Genomic DNA, 14,240 nt, shown 5'->3' with positions numbered 1-14,240 from the left:
GTCTATCCCAGACACCTGCCCCTGACTGTGGCTGTTGAGTCATTGCACTGGAGGATGAGTTAGCTGACCAAAGCTGTGTCTGGGTGAACCCAACTTTTGTTAGCTTTTGTTAAGGACTGTTGGGTAATGAATGTGAAATGTATTCCACTGATGTGTGTTAGTGGTTGGTTGCTCAAAATAATATACAGCAGTGGTTTTCAACCAGTGGTGCGGGGACCACCAGTGGTCCTTGAGGCAGTTCCGGGTGGCCAGTATACCTGACGAAGGACCACCAGTGGTCCTCGAGGCAGGTCCAGGTGGCCAGTATACCTGACGAAGGACCACCAGTGGTCCTTGAGGCAGTTCCAGGCGGCCAGTATACCTGACGAAGGACCACCAGTGGTCCTTGATGCAGTTCCAGGTGGCCAGTATACCTGACGAAGGCCACAGAGGCCCAAACGTTGTGTGGTTTTCTTCCGCTCTGGTAAATAAGGTTTTTGGGGAGCTTTTAAAACGGTGTGCAGTCTTCTTCCTTCTGTTGCAGTTCCAGGTTGTCCCCAGCTAAATGATGGAGTTGGTAACCAAATGGACCCTTATAGATCTTTAACTCTTGAGAGTGTGAAATGACACCAAATGGTTTCATTTTACACTCTCAAGAGTAAAATTATTGTTAAACATCTTTATTACTTAGTTTAGAAGTCTGCACAATTAGATAATGTAGAATAATTGTTAATTTGATCAACGTTTCCATGTTATCTCTCCTAATCAATACAGCATGGAATTGTGGACAAAATCGGCTAAAGGTTTAGGTCTGAGAGGCTAAATGTCATCAAATGGTGGTCTGTGGCTCAAATGCAGAATAAATAATGGGCCTTGATCTAAAAAGGGTTGAAAACCACTGATATTCATGACAGATGATATTGATATTATACTGATATTCATGCAGAGCTGCTTATAGTTGCCCTGTGTTTGTTTAAAAGCCACGTCAGACATATTTCTCAAAGCAGGGCCCTGTAGAATGTTTAGTTGTCAAGATTGGCAGGTTGGCACTAGTTTGTCCTCCAACTATAGGTAGGACTTTTGCATCCTGGATTCCTGGCACAAGTTAGTTCTCTGCTTATTTATTTGTATGGGTAGGATCTAGATGGCGGAGACTGGGGCACCAGGAATTACTTATTTGGTGAAGAGCATATAGGCTGGGCGGCTGTGGCTCAGGAGGTCGAGAAGGTCGTCCAATGATCAATGGGTCGGCGGTTCGAATCCCGGCTCCTCCTGTCCACATGTCGAAGTGTCCTTGGGCAAGACACTGAACCCTACATTGCCTCCAATGAGTCGGTCGGTGTGAGCTTGCCACCATTGGTGTGTGAATGTGGGAAGTGAGGACGCTGGCGTCGACTGTTCGCCGCTTCACCTCCCAATGTATGAATGAATGAACCATTGTAAAGCGCTTTGAGCACTTGGAAAAGCGCTATAAAAATGCAATTCATTATTATTATTATTATTATTCTAGGCCAGCGGGCGACAGTGACTCAGAGGTAGAGTGGCCAGTAGAGAGTGGCCGGATGGGAAAACCGTGAGGTTCCCAGTTCGATCCCAGGCTCCTCCAGTGTCCGAAGTGTGCTTGAGCAAGACGCTGAACATCTAATTGCTACCGATGTGCAGGCTGGTGCCTTGCATGGTTTCACAATCTATGTAAAGCACTTTAGATAAAAGTGCTATATAAATGCACCATTTACCATTTGCCAACACCTCTAGGATGTAAAACAACAGACATGGCTTTGTGATGTGCACACAAAATCCTCACTCGTTTATGTATGTATGTATGTATGTGTTGAGACTGAATTAATGAATGGACAGATTACAAAAAATCATTCATCTTAAACATTTCCTGTTAGCTCGCATTTTGTCTACAATGCTTCAAACGTGTTCTCTGTTCTATGTCTTCCACCCTTTGCGAATCAACGTAATGTTCTCTGTTGCAGGACGTATGGGCCTGAACTTTCACCACCCTGGAGCAGATCACATCATGCCACTGAATAGTAAGTTCAGTTTCATTGTAATAGCACAATCCTTGAGCATGTATGTTTTTGATTGCTTCAGCTTTACAGGTCAAGCCAGGTTTATAGTCTTTCTAACTTCAAAATAAAATATCCCGTGCCATGCATCCGGCTGGCAAGGAAGCGACGGCGCCGGAGTTCAATGGTGTCAGAAAATGTGTTAAAAGGCTTCCCATGCTAACGCATAGTGGGCACCGATGCCCACCCTTTGCAAAGCTTCAGATTCCCTGCCAAGTTTGGCCCCCACTGACCGACACCATAAATAACCCCCCGACGCAGACCTTAAGCAAAGGGAGAACACAGCTGACCCTTGAATGGCACTTCTAAAAATACACCCCGACCTGTAAGACAAGATTTCTCTCCGCTGTTCGTCAGGCCAGCAGATGACAAACAGCCACAGAGAGAGAGAGAGAGAGAGGGAGGCTGTGCTCACAGGGTTGAGCTTGGTAAACTCTACTGGCTTCTCACTTCTGTCTGGTGAGGCTAATTAACCACAAAGATGTGTAGACTAGAGAGTGCCGCCAATGAGGGGGCAGAAAACAGCACGGCCACGTGACCCATGCAGGGCTCGAGAGTGACAAGCTGGAGTTTTAAATACATTGTTTTCAATGAGGGCGGCGCAAATATCAGCAATGTTATGCATGTGTGCAACATGACAAATGTTTTAAAGTATTGTGCAGTGACAACTAAAGTCTCTGTAATGTAGACCAGTCATTAGTCCGACATTGACATCTCTAACCCTAACCTAAACATAACCGCAAGCATGGGAGCAGCGCAGTTCGAGCGGTATAGTCCGACCATTGTTTCCGCATGTCGGTCTGTTGGCGCCTGGCGAGTCTAGTCTTAATACGCATCCCACTAAAAAACTATCTAAAATAAAGTGATTTAAGATCATTAAAGCTGGGCTGTTGCCTTTCATTCACTGAAGTAACTGAAAGGCAGTATTCTCGCGGGCAGTACGTATTCTTATGATACTGCCCAACTCATAGACGGAGAGGCACCCAGCTGTAGCATTGCAGAAACTCTTAATGTGTGCTTTCGAGACGTCAATATAATTATATTGTTTGCAAATCAGAACACAAGGTAACCGAAAATAAGGTGTGATTTGTCTTCTTTCGCTTGTCTAAATCGATTATTTTTTACAAAGGTCACAATCATTAAAACATTAAGTTGGTTCATGCCTTGTCTACTCGACTCCCATAGAGTCCAGTGCATTCCGTGAACTTCCGGTCCAGAGCTTTGTCACTATTAAGCTCCCCATAGCCGCCCGGAGCCTCCGTTGGACTGGCCCCATGAAGTGAACGGGGTTGTCGCATCTAAATAGCTCTGGTTAACCATAATGTAGGTCTGGGAGACATTGTGTACCCACCAAGTCCACCAATGAAGTAGTATCATAAAGTACCATAAATGCATATTATAATTTTATGCTTTGGCAAAAAAAACAATTTGTGCATTTTCAACTGAAAAAAAGTGTTGACTTGAGTTGCAATAATTAGGTTTAACCATCACAGAAGCAGTGAAGCAGGCACTTGAGGCTGTATCTACGTATTTATCAGTACTAAATCTCAATGGAGGATTGCGGCTATCAGGAACAGATGCTTGATAATCATCATCACACATCTGCTATGCAGTATGCGTTCCTCTTTCAGTTATCTGAACTCGCCATGTTTGATCTTCCAATGTCGAGGAGGAGAGGGGGAATGAGGGAGAGTAGTGTGGAGGATCCCAACCCTTCCTCGTTTGTCGGTTGGCTGCTGTCACATTTTATCTCAGTTTGGTCTTTTCACCGTTTAAACCCCCTGCCCCCCCGAGTGTTCTCAGATTGACGCTAAACTATCTCGTCGTGGGATTTACGTTCAAGCAGGCACAGATCTTAGTACCTACATCTCTGAAGTCTGTCACAGTTGGCTCTCTCAGCCGTAGCTCACGGTGTGTTTGCACGTGCAGCAAAAGCTTTGATTTCATCTTTAAGGGCTTTCCTTAATATTTCACTTTCATCTCGCCCCGTTGACTTTGAAGCTCTCAAACTCTGTAGTCAGCGAGAGGTCCATCCATGTTGAGAGGTCTGTGTTCTCTGAGAGAGATGAGGGTGTAGCAGTAGCCATGTGTTTATGTGAGAGGTCTGTGTTCTCTGAGAGAGATGAGGGTGTAGCAGTAGCCATGTGTTTATGTGGGTTGAGAGGTCTGTGTTCTCTGAGAGAGATGAGGGTGTAGCAGTAGCCATGTGTTTATGTGGGTTGAGAGGTCTGTGTTCTCTGAGAGAGATGAGGGTGTAGCAGTAGCCATGTGTGTATGTGGGTGAAGGTGTCCTCTAGGTGTAGCAGTAGCCATGTGTTTATGTGGGTGAAGGTGTCCTCTAGGTGTAGCAGTAGCCATGTGTGTATGTGGGTGAAGGTGTCCTCTATAGGCCAGTGGTTCCCAAACTGTTTAGCCTGTTACCCACAAGAGAAATTAGACGTTTGGCTGGCACCCAAACTAGTGAAAATAGCAGATCTGCAAGCTCACCACGCGGTGCTTTGGAAACAAAACAAAAAAACACACCCGTCTTATCATCGTACATCATCATGACGTAAAATAGACACTATGCCTATTTGCTCAGACACTATGATGTAAAATTCTCCATTCATTGTCAATGGGAATTCAATGTTTGTGTAAGACGAAAATCTACACTAATAGCTGAATATAGGAGGGGCTAGCGCCCCTCAAAAAAGGGACCCATAAAAATGTGTCCGCGAGCCACAAATGGCCCAGTGTTTGGGAAATAGTGCTCTAGTTAAAGTTTGGATTTCTAGGGCAGTAGTGGCCTCCTCTCCTCCTCGTGGTAGTGTGACAGAGCTTTGAAACTGTGCAGAGCAATTACACAAAATGTATAATTCCCAGAGTTATCACTCTGCTTCTTTCAAAGTGTCTGTCTGGCTGTCTGTGTGTCGCTCTGTCACTCTGACACAGTAAAGTTCAAAGCCTCCCCTCCCTCCGCAGCTCTCATTCTGCAACCCCCCCCCCCCCCCCCCCCCTCTTGGCTATGTTCTCTTTTCACCAGGGTATCTTGACACTTTCCCAACACACTTTGCTTCTCTGCCGTGCCCCGGTTGCTATAGGCACCTTTGTCTCAGCCGGTGCGGCGAGACAGACGGTGAGAGGGTAAAGCTGCAAAGCATCAGACTGTCCTGGTTTGTACTGGGTTTGCCATATCGTCTTAATGAAAACCTAGTGAGAGAGAGAAAGAGACGAGAGGCTCACGGACAATGTCTCCTTCCAGAGACAGCCAGGGGGCGAGACGCACAATGGTGCTGTCACAATGGAGGGCCCATATTGGTTTTGGGAGCAGACAGTCTGTTCTGTGACTCATGACTGCGAGGAGCGAGTGGGTCCTCTTTTTGCTCTGTAACGGCATAAAGAACCCCCACAGTTTGTTGGGATTGTGGCCTGTTATGGAACACTCTGCCCCCTCTTTGGTTTGTGTTTGAGGCACAGCAAGACTCCAATTTATCCTTTTCATTTATTTGTAAACCGAGACATTAGGCAAATGTTCAATCCCTTCACAATAGGCTATACCATCTTTCATGCAAAGTGTAAAGTACTTCAACCATTTGAGAGAATTCCACTACGTGAGTAGACATGTTTCTGAACTGTCCACAGCCCACCTCGGAGACACAGAGTGAGTAGACATGTTTCTGAACTGTCCACAGCCCTCCTCTGAGACACAGAGTGAGTAGACATATTTCTGAACTGTCCACAGCCCTCCTCTGAGACACAGAGTGAGTAGACATATTTCTGAACTGTCCACAGCCCTCCTCTGAGAGTCTTATAATACGCATAAGTGAGGACAAATGAAGATAAAATTGAAGGTTATTTTGTTGTTGTTACAATATCTCTACAAACATGTTATCTTATCTGTATGATGTAATCCTATGTGTATGATGCCATAGTGTACCTTTGCCCCAGATTATGTAAATTGGTATCCACAAATCTACGATAACATGGGCTCTCTATGCGGTTTTCTTCTCCATGCTAGGCTGCCATTGCAAATGGCAAATAAATAAAGGTAAAAAGAAAAGACAAAATAATCTAGTTGTAGCCTATATGCATTATCCCCTCCACTTCCAGTTCCATCCCAGGGGCTGGAAATGAAGGGGCGAATGCACATAGAGGCTTTATTTGTCTTTTAATACAGTACTGTGCCTGACTTGACTCTCATCTTGTGGGAAGTTTCCACTTGCTCTTGGCCTGGTATGGCCTCCCTGCCGTGAGACTGGCCCTAATGTTTTACCATGTCCATGCTAATGACTAACCAGCTCTCGCTTAGTCCCCCAACTCCCAGGTCGGTGTATCTTTATCGTGCCATTCATGAATATTCACAATGAGATTAGCATGAACACAAGCCATTCTGGGTTCATTAGCTGAAGATTATGACCTCTGTTACGGGCGCAGAATCATGCTGATGAATATCTCAAGTTTGGGCCAGTCGTAAACCTCATCTCGGCCTCTTTTCCCTAACGCAGCATTGCCTGGGAGTCTGGGACAGGTGCAGCAGGTTTAGCATGGGCCGATGCCAGGCTGTAATAATCGTTCTTCTCCCTTTGCCGACGCTTAGGCGTGGCCCATCTGTGGTTTTGCTGTTGGCCTGGAGATGTTTCTGTTTTAATTTCCACACCAAAAAAAAACATGTCTCTGTATCTCTCTCCCTCTTGTGCCTTAATTATTCCCCTACCTCTCTCTTTCTCTCTCTTCCCCTTCTCTCTCTCTCTCTCTGTCTCCTTGTCTGTCTCTGTCTCTGTCCCCCTCTGCTCATCTGTCCCCCACTGTACTGACAAGCAGCCAGGAGCTATGGGCGCAGAAGAGGTAACGTGTGGCGTTTTGTCTGTGGGTTATGCTTGCCATATAAATCATGGTTGGGGCATGAGCACAATTAGCCACAGTACTAGCGCTCTCTCTCTCTCTCTATCTCTCTGCATCTCCTCAGTGCCGAGAGGAGAGGCTCTAGTTTGATGTCACTATTTGCTTTCTCATCTGTGCTGTGATCGAGTGAAAATCATATTAATTTCCGTTCTCTTATTTTCACCCCCACCCCACCTGCACTGAATAAAAAAAAAGGGGAGAGGGACAATATAATAATCTGCATAATCTGACCTTTCTTTTGCTTGATGGTGAGAGAAATACAATCTCTATTGTGAGGCATTCTGCTTCCTGCATTGTTTTTTTGTACTCTCCATCGACATTTCTGTGCTTGTTAAATCATTTGAATGGATTGGTGAGTACATTTCATGCTCACTGGCCTGCTTGTCTTCTAAATCCTATTGAAAAGGACCGGATTAGGACATAAAAACACGCAACAGTGCAACAATGCAACAATGCGCTGGCGTTGTATTTATGTGCTTTTTTTTACCATCATTACCTCCTCGATGCTGCCAAACACAAATTCCAAAACTTAATAAAAAGCTGTGTTGCCAAATAGAGCACATGGGCTTCCCAAACGATAATTTGAACATTCCATTGAGGAAGTATGGTGATTCAGAAGTGATTCATGACCTGAATGGCAAATATTGGAGCATCTTATCTTTCCTTTTTTTAAGTGTTTTAACTAATTTTGTCTTTCTTCAAGCAAGAAGGAAAGGTGTTGTGTGATTTTTTTTTTAATGATGCATTGTCGGTCTTGGGTTAATATGCGTAGTTTTAATGTGCTGTGGATTTTAACAACTAGTGGGGCTATCACTGATTGAAATAAGCTCTTAAATGTAGACCTTTTCTATTAACCCACAATATACTGTATATCAAATTTGATTCTATTTACTTGCATATTGGGGGAACCTTAGTGTTGTCACAATTATGCATTTACCTTGCAAACGTCACCTCTGTAATTTAGTTCAGGAATCCATCAGCCACTGTTATCCAACTCTTTAGAGTCTAAAGCGTTGTCTAAAGTTTAGACTACTTCAGACAGAACATCAGATACCTACAGTAGGCTACTTAGCAGGTCGACACACAATGGACTGTGTGTGTACTAAAAGAGTGACTTTGAGAGCTGTTTCAGCGTACAGTGTAAGTCAATGAGGAGCATATTTTTAATTATCAATTTCTAATCACTGGAACAATTCTTTTTGGAGTCACATCATGTAACTAGTACAAGGTAACTAGTACACAACCCAAACCTCTACCAAAGTGGTCATGCACTTTAACATATAGGCGTGCACTGCTGTGTCACTCTACAGTAGGTTGAGAACACTGTGCTGTGTCACTCTACAGTAGGTTGAGAACACTGTGCTGTGTCACTCTACAGTAGGTTGAGAACACTGTGCTGTGCCTACTGCTATTAGGCGCTCATTCTTCCTACAGGTCAGGAGGTCATCGTCATAGAGTTTAGCAGTATCTGCAATACTGCATTATCATGATGATATAAGCACTGTATGCTTGGTGCACTTCTTTATTTTTTTCGTTTGCAATTAGATATTGTGGTACTCTTGCATATAGTTTACTTACTTGATATCCCTTTTCCAAGATAAAAAACATTATGTTCCATCAGTCGATACTAGAACATTACATGAGTAAGTATGAGAGCAAAATGAGCAAAGAGCAAAATGTCCGCCGTGTGAATTATGCTCAATCCCTGACGGAGGCTTTAACACCGTTAAAGGTGCCGTATAGGATTGGACATGCTAATTTGGACATTAGGGCTGTCACCATTACACATTTAAGTTGATTACTTACAACACAGGGCAGATATGACAAATAACTTAAATATACACAGAAATCACTGGCACATTTAATCATTTTTAATCATTTATTATTTAAAAAAAAATCTAATTAGCGGAAGTAGTTCTACAAGCTTACAACATGCGTTGTAAGCTTGTAGATCTGCTATTTCTGCATTTTTGGGGATGCATTTATAATGCTATGCCCTATAATATAAATTACCTAGCTGTGACTGTGATAAAATCGGCTTCGAGTATTAACCTGTACTTTTCACACCCTCTCCCTCTTTTGCTCTTTTCCCTTTATACATTTTTCTCTCTCTCTCTCTCTCTCTCTCTCTCTCTCTCTCTCTCTCTCTCTCTCTCTCTCTCTCTCTCTCTCTCTTCCCCCCCCCCCCCCCCCCACCCCCAAAACAATCCCTCCTCCTGGTCACGGTGCTAGACGAAAAATGTTCGTCGACTACGTTTTTTCACTGACGAACACTAAATTAATTGAAAACTAAGCTATGATGACTAAAACTAAGACTAAATATATTGACAATTTCATCAACAAATAAAAACTACATTAAAATGTCAGGAATAGTGTACAAGAATCATTCTACACTTGGTTGCATGCTGAAAATAGCAGATCAACATAGCTTACGCCCGCCAAAATAAATTTTAGTCGACTAAATCAACTGTAGATTTTAGTCGACTTAATCTTATGATATTTAGCAGACTAAAACTAGACTAACACTAAGACATTCCAGGTGATTAAAATGTGACTAAAACTAAATGAAAAGTGTTTTCTCTCCTCCTCCCGCAGGCCGCTCTTCTCTGTTCCCCTTCGAGGATGCCTTCCTGGACGACGGTCACGGTGACCCTTCCCTGACCCCGGGCCTGAACTCGCCGACCCGCTGTCAGAACGGGGAGAGGATGGAGCGCTACTCCAGGAAGGTGTTTGTCGGAGGCCTGCCCCCCGACATAGACGAAGGTACCGCTGTTGTTTTTGGCAGCAAATTTTGATTTTAGTTTTAGTCATAGTCTCTTGAATAGTTTTAATTTAGTTTTAGTCACATTTTAGTCACCCGGAATGTTTTAGTGTGAGTCTAGTTTTAGTCGACTAAATATCATAAGATTTTAGTCTACTAAATCTACAGTTGATTTAGTCGAACAGAATGTATTTTGGGGGCCCTTGATGCCATCGTAATGACTGTTTTTTTCACTTGCTGAAAATAGCCGATCTACAAGCTCACATCGTCGCAGCGCGTTGTGAGCCCCCCCCCCCCCCACACACACACACACACACACACACACAGGAACAGTTTTGACGTGGGTTTTGACATAATAATTTTGGAAATATTCAAGTTTTCCCCTTACGCACAAGATCGGCATCGGATCATGAGAAAAACTATCGGTGATCGGGATCTAAATATAAACTAAATGAAAACTAAGCTATGATCTGATGACTAAAGCTAAGATTAAATATATATAATTTCGTCAACGAATTAAAACTAGACTAAGATGTTAGGGAGAGACTAGTGGAAAAGAGATCCACTAGAACTAAAAGACAAGTAATTTTACACTTGGTTGCATGCGGAAAATAGCCAATCTACAAGCTCACAGCGCATCACGCTGCGTCACAATGCACGCTGACACCAGCCTGCTTCACATTCACACATGTAGACATATGCAGCACATGCCGTGTACAGCTTCAGTCTTTTACTCAGCAGTTGCAATAACTTGCTGTTGGCTTGACAATCTGTTGTTGTTTGGCAAGAGACACATCATGTTACTGGGTATAAAATGAAGGAACAGTCCAGCCCCCAGTGTATAATAGCTGAATGTTGCTTTTAATAGACATTAAATGGAAGCAAACAGTCACTTTCTATGATTGTGTTCTCATTACATTCTTTATGTACAGTATATTATGTGTCCATATCACTCATCAGTGCTAAGGTTATTACATCCCAAATTCCCAATTAGATGCACAGATAAGAGATAATCATGAATTATTCATTCTAATTGAGTCTAATCGAGTCTAATTGAGTCTAATTGAGTCTATCTTCCGCCATAGTCTGAAAACCCACCTTTTCAGACTCCATCATGGCCCATAGCACTTACCCTACCCCCTTAGACAGCACTTTTTAGACTTAGATAGCATTTGAAACAGACTTATAGCATGTCATGTAGACAGCACAATAATTACATTGTATGTAGTCATAGCACTTCATAGTATATATGTACAGCATAGTATAGTATATATGTATAGTTTATATGTATAGTGTCATTATATAGATATGTTCTAGTTACGTTCTTAGCTTACGCATGTTTCTTGATAAATGCATTTATATGTGATGTATTCCCATGCTTTTTTGTTCTTGCTCTGGATTAAGAGCGTCTGCTAAATGCCTAAATTGTAAATTGTAAATTATCTAGTCCATTTCTGCCCATGTATACAGTATATAGTCCCTGTCACTGCCTAGTGCCTACCCATACCGTTAATCCTGGGGAGTGTGTAGGCAACCACCATCAATATGGAAGCCCTAACCCATCAGAACGAATGCACGCACGCACGCACACGCACACGCACACGCACACACACTCTGAATTGACGCGTGACACATACCCGTTGCCAACTGAAATATTCATGCGTTTCCACGGCGCACTGTGTGACCCTAGTTGAATATCAGATACGTCTGGCCACGCGCCAGCAGCTACGGACCGCTCCAATGGGAACAAACAGATCTCCCTGTCTGTCCGTCCTGGTTCTGACAGCATGCAGTTCTTTGGCTCGGACCAACTGACGGCTGTTATTACTAGATCACTTTCCTTCACACCGTGCATCTCTCAGTGCAGTGGAATCACTGCCACGATCACTGGTCACCTTCTGGTGAAACTCCTCACTAGTGGCAGGTGAAAACCAAGTGCTCAATGGTTTTACTTTAAGTAAAAGTATCAATACTGCAATATAGAAATGCTCTGTTACGATTAAAAAGTCCGGAATTCAAAATGTACTTGGGTAAAATAAGTACAAAAGTATTGGTATAAAAATGTACTTAAAGGAGTCATTATGCAGAATGTCTCATTTCAAGTTTTCAAATGTATTAAAAAAAATCGTAGGAAAATAGTAGATTGTAGATCGGCTATTTTCAAATGGCCGAAATGTATATAGGGGCTGAAGTGGTTAATGTATGTTTTGCAATAATAATCAAAATCTACAAAATAATAGTTTTCAAATAAATGTAGTGGAGTAAAAGTACCATTTGGATCCGAGATGTAGTGGAGTAGAAGTATTAACAGTATTGGAAATTGGAATTACTCAAGTAAAAGTAAAATAAATTAGTCCACTTGCCAGAATGTGAACCCGGACATGTTGAGTACACCAACGTTTTATGTTAGAAATGTTGAGTATGGGTCCCCAGCATGTAGAAACCAATTTTCATAATTGGCATAATATGTGACCATACCATTAACAACCTATAGAAGGCAAAATATTCAAAAATTCATCATGCTTGTGAAATGTCAAATTAGGGGGGTTTCAAGATGCTGAATCCATTCCAAGCATTAGTTTTGAGGGGAAAAAACACTAATTGGGCTTAAAACGGCCATGCCCAACACGTCCGGGTTCTCAATGGGGCTCTATGGGCTGGCAAGTAGACTAAATAGATGTAAATGTACTTAGTTACTTTACACCACTGATCACCGCCATGATGAATCCCTGCACGACTATGTCCCGATCATGTTGTTTTGCTTCCGATCCGATTCCAATCATTTGATTTTGAGTATCTGCCGATTTGATATTTATATTTTTATAGAACACTTATGCCATATCACAATAGTACAAAATCCAAAATCACAGACAATATCCAGTCTAATATCATGATGTGGATATAATATTGTTACTAGGGGGGCTGTCCCGATCACGTTCTTTTTGCTCCCGATCCGATTCCGATCATTTGAAAATGCTGTGATCGGCCCCAACAACCCTTACCCTATCTTTAACCACGTTTTCATGTCGTTCTTTTCTAGATGAAATCACTAACCGTTTCCATGTTTTCATTCTGTTCTTTTCTAGATGAAATCACTAACAGTTTCCGCCGCTATGGCCACCTGGTGGTGGACTGGCCACACAAGGCAGAGAGCAAGTCCTACTTCCCTCCCAAAGGTAAGGAATATACAATCTGTAAACTATAATCAAGTCCTACTTCCCTCCCAAAGGTAATGAAAGTAGATTCTATATACAATCTGTAAACTATAATCAAGTCCTACTTCCCTCCCAAAGGTAACGAAAGTAGATTCTATATACAATCTGTAAACTATAATCAAGTCCTACTTCCCTCCCAAAGGTAACGAAAGTAGAATCTATAGCAGTGGGTTTCAACCCTTTTCATATCAAGGGCCATTGTTTATTCGCCTTTTGAGCCACGGACCACCATTTGATGAGCAATCCCTTGCAGGTTGGATTGACTTGTACACATACGCGCACGCACGCACATAATATATATATACTCTTCCATAGCCCCCCAAAACCTTTTGAACTTTGACCTGTGGAGCAGTGTTTGTTTGAATGAGTGTGAAAGCAGGTTTCCAGACCTGACTCTGTCCTACTGGCCCGTGGAGCTGCAATGTGTCATATTAGGGAAGCTATTAAAGACAACGCCTGGAAATAACTGACATTCCATAAGCAGATGGTAATACACACGCACAAAAAAACTATGCCAGTTTCTCCTACTCTCATTCTATTCTATACCCCTGTTTTTTTTTCTTCTTCTTTTTTTTTGCCCAGGAGGATTATTTTGAATAGGCCTGGCTCGCTCCACTAATATCCAAAGCTGGGAGAGGAAAAAATGCAGCATCCTTTTAGGGAAATGAATGAGCATGAGGAGACCAGAGTATGGATGCCATGTAGGAAGCGACTATTAGCCAGGCTAGGAAGCGAGATCGCCTAGAAAACATTTCTAGCACTTAATGTCTCACACATGTGATTGTATTTTAAGACCATATGCTGTATGTAGGTCTTCTAAAAAAGAATTAAAACTACCTCATTTCTGTTGGAAAAAAAGGCATAGTACAGTAAGAAAACTCATCACATTAGCTATAGAGCAGAGCATGTTTGGGCCACAGACCCGTTTTATAGGTCGCAAATAAATGTGCCTTTTTCCCCTTAACAATAATAATAATACATTCATAAAAAGGTTTTAAAAACATTTCATAAATTGATAACAAAATTGACATTTGGGTCCCAGGGGGACATCAAATGTCTCTTTTGGGTCCCGGGGAGACATCAAATGTCTCCTTTGGGTCCCGGAGAGACATCAAATGTCTCCTTTGGGTCCCGGGGGGACATCAAATGTCTCCTTTGGGTCCCGGGGGACATCAAATGTCTCTTTGGGTCCCGGCGGGACATCAAATGTCTCCTTTGGGTCCCGGGGGGACATCAAATGTCTCCTTTGGGTCCCGGAGAGACATCAAATGTCTCCTTTGGGTCCCGGGGAGACATCAAATGTCTCTTTGGGTCCCGGGGGGACATCAA

The 14,240-nt window shown here is 42.8% G+C and overlaps 1 protein-coding gene across 6 annotated transcripts in view; it reads left to right on the top strand.

Moving 5' to 3' along the window:
* cpeb3 (cytoplasmic polyadenylation element binding protein 3) overlaps nucleotides 1–14,240 on the top strand; it is a 58,587-nt gene that overhangs the window by 21,484 nt on the left and 22,863 nt on the right. For 2 of the 6 annotated variants that reach the window (XM_079513183.1, XM_079513180.1), the window contains exons 4-7: nucleotides 1,962–2,018; nucleotides 6,855–6,878; nucleotides 9,531–9,698; nucleotides 12,783–12,872. In XM_079513183.1, coding sequence (XP_079369309.1) covers nucleotides 1,962–2,018; nucleotides 6,855–6,878; nucleotides 9,531–9,698; nucleotides 12,783–12,872 — 339 coding nt within the window. Of the gene's footprint in view, nucleotides 1–1,961; nucleotides 2,019–6,851; nucleotides 6,879–9,530; nucleotides 9,699–12,782; nucleotides 12,873–14,240 lie in introns of all 6 variants that reach the window. The other 4 variants (XM_079513182.1, XM_079513179.1, XM_079513184.1 and 1 more) reach the window with 2 other exon arrangements.

The sequence above is a fragment of the Electrona antarctica genome, assembly GCF_951216825.1.
Source record: "Electrona antarctica genome assembly, chromosome: 10".
NCBI lineage: Eukaryota > Metazoa > Chordata > Actinopteri > Myctophiformes > Myctophidae > Electrona > Electrona antarctica.
The sequence above is the reverse complement of the archived record's forward strand: the minus strand, read 5'-3'. Positions and strand labels throughout refer to the sequence as shown.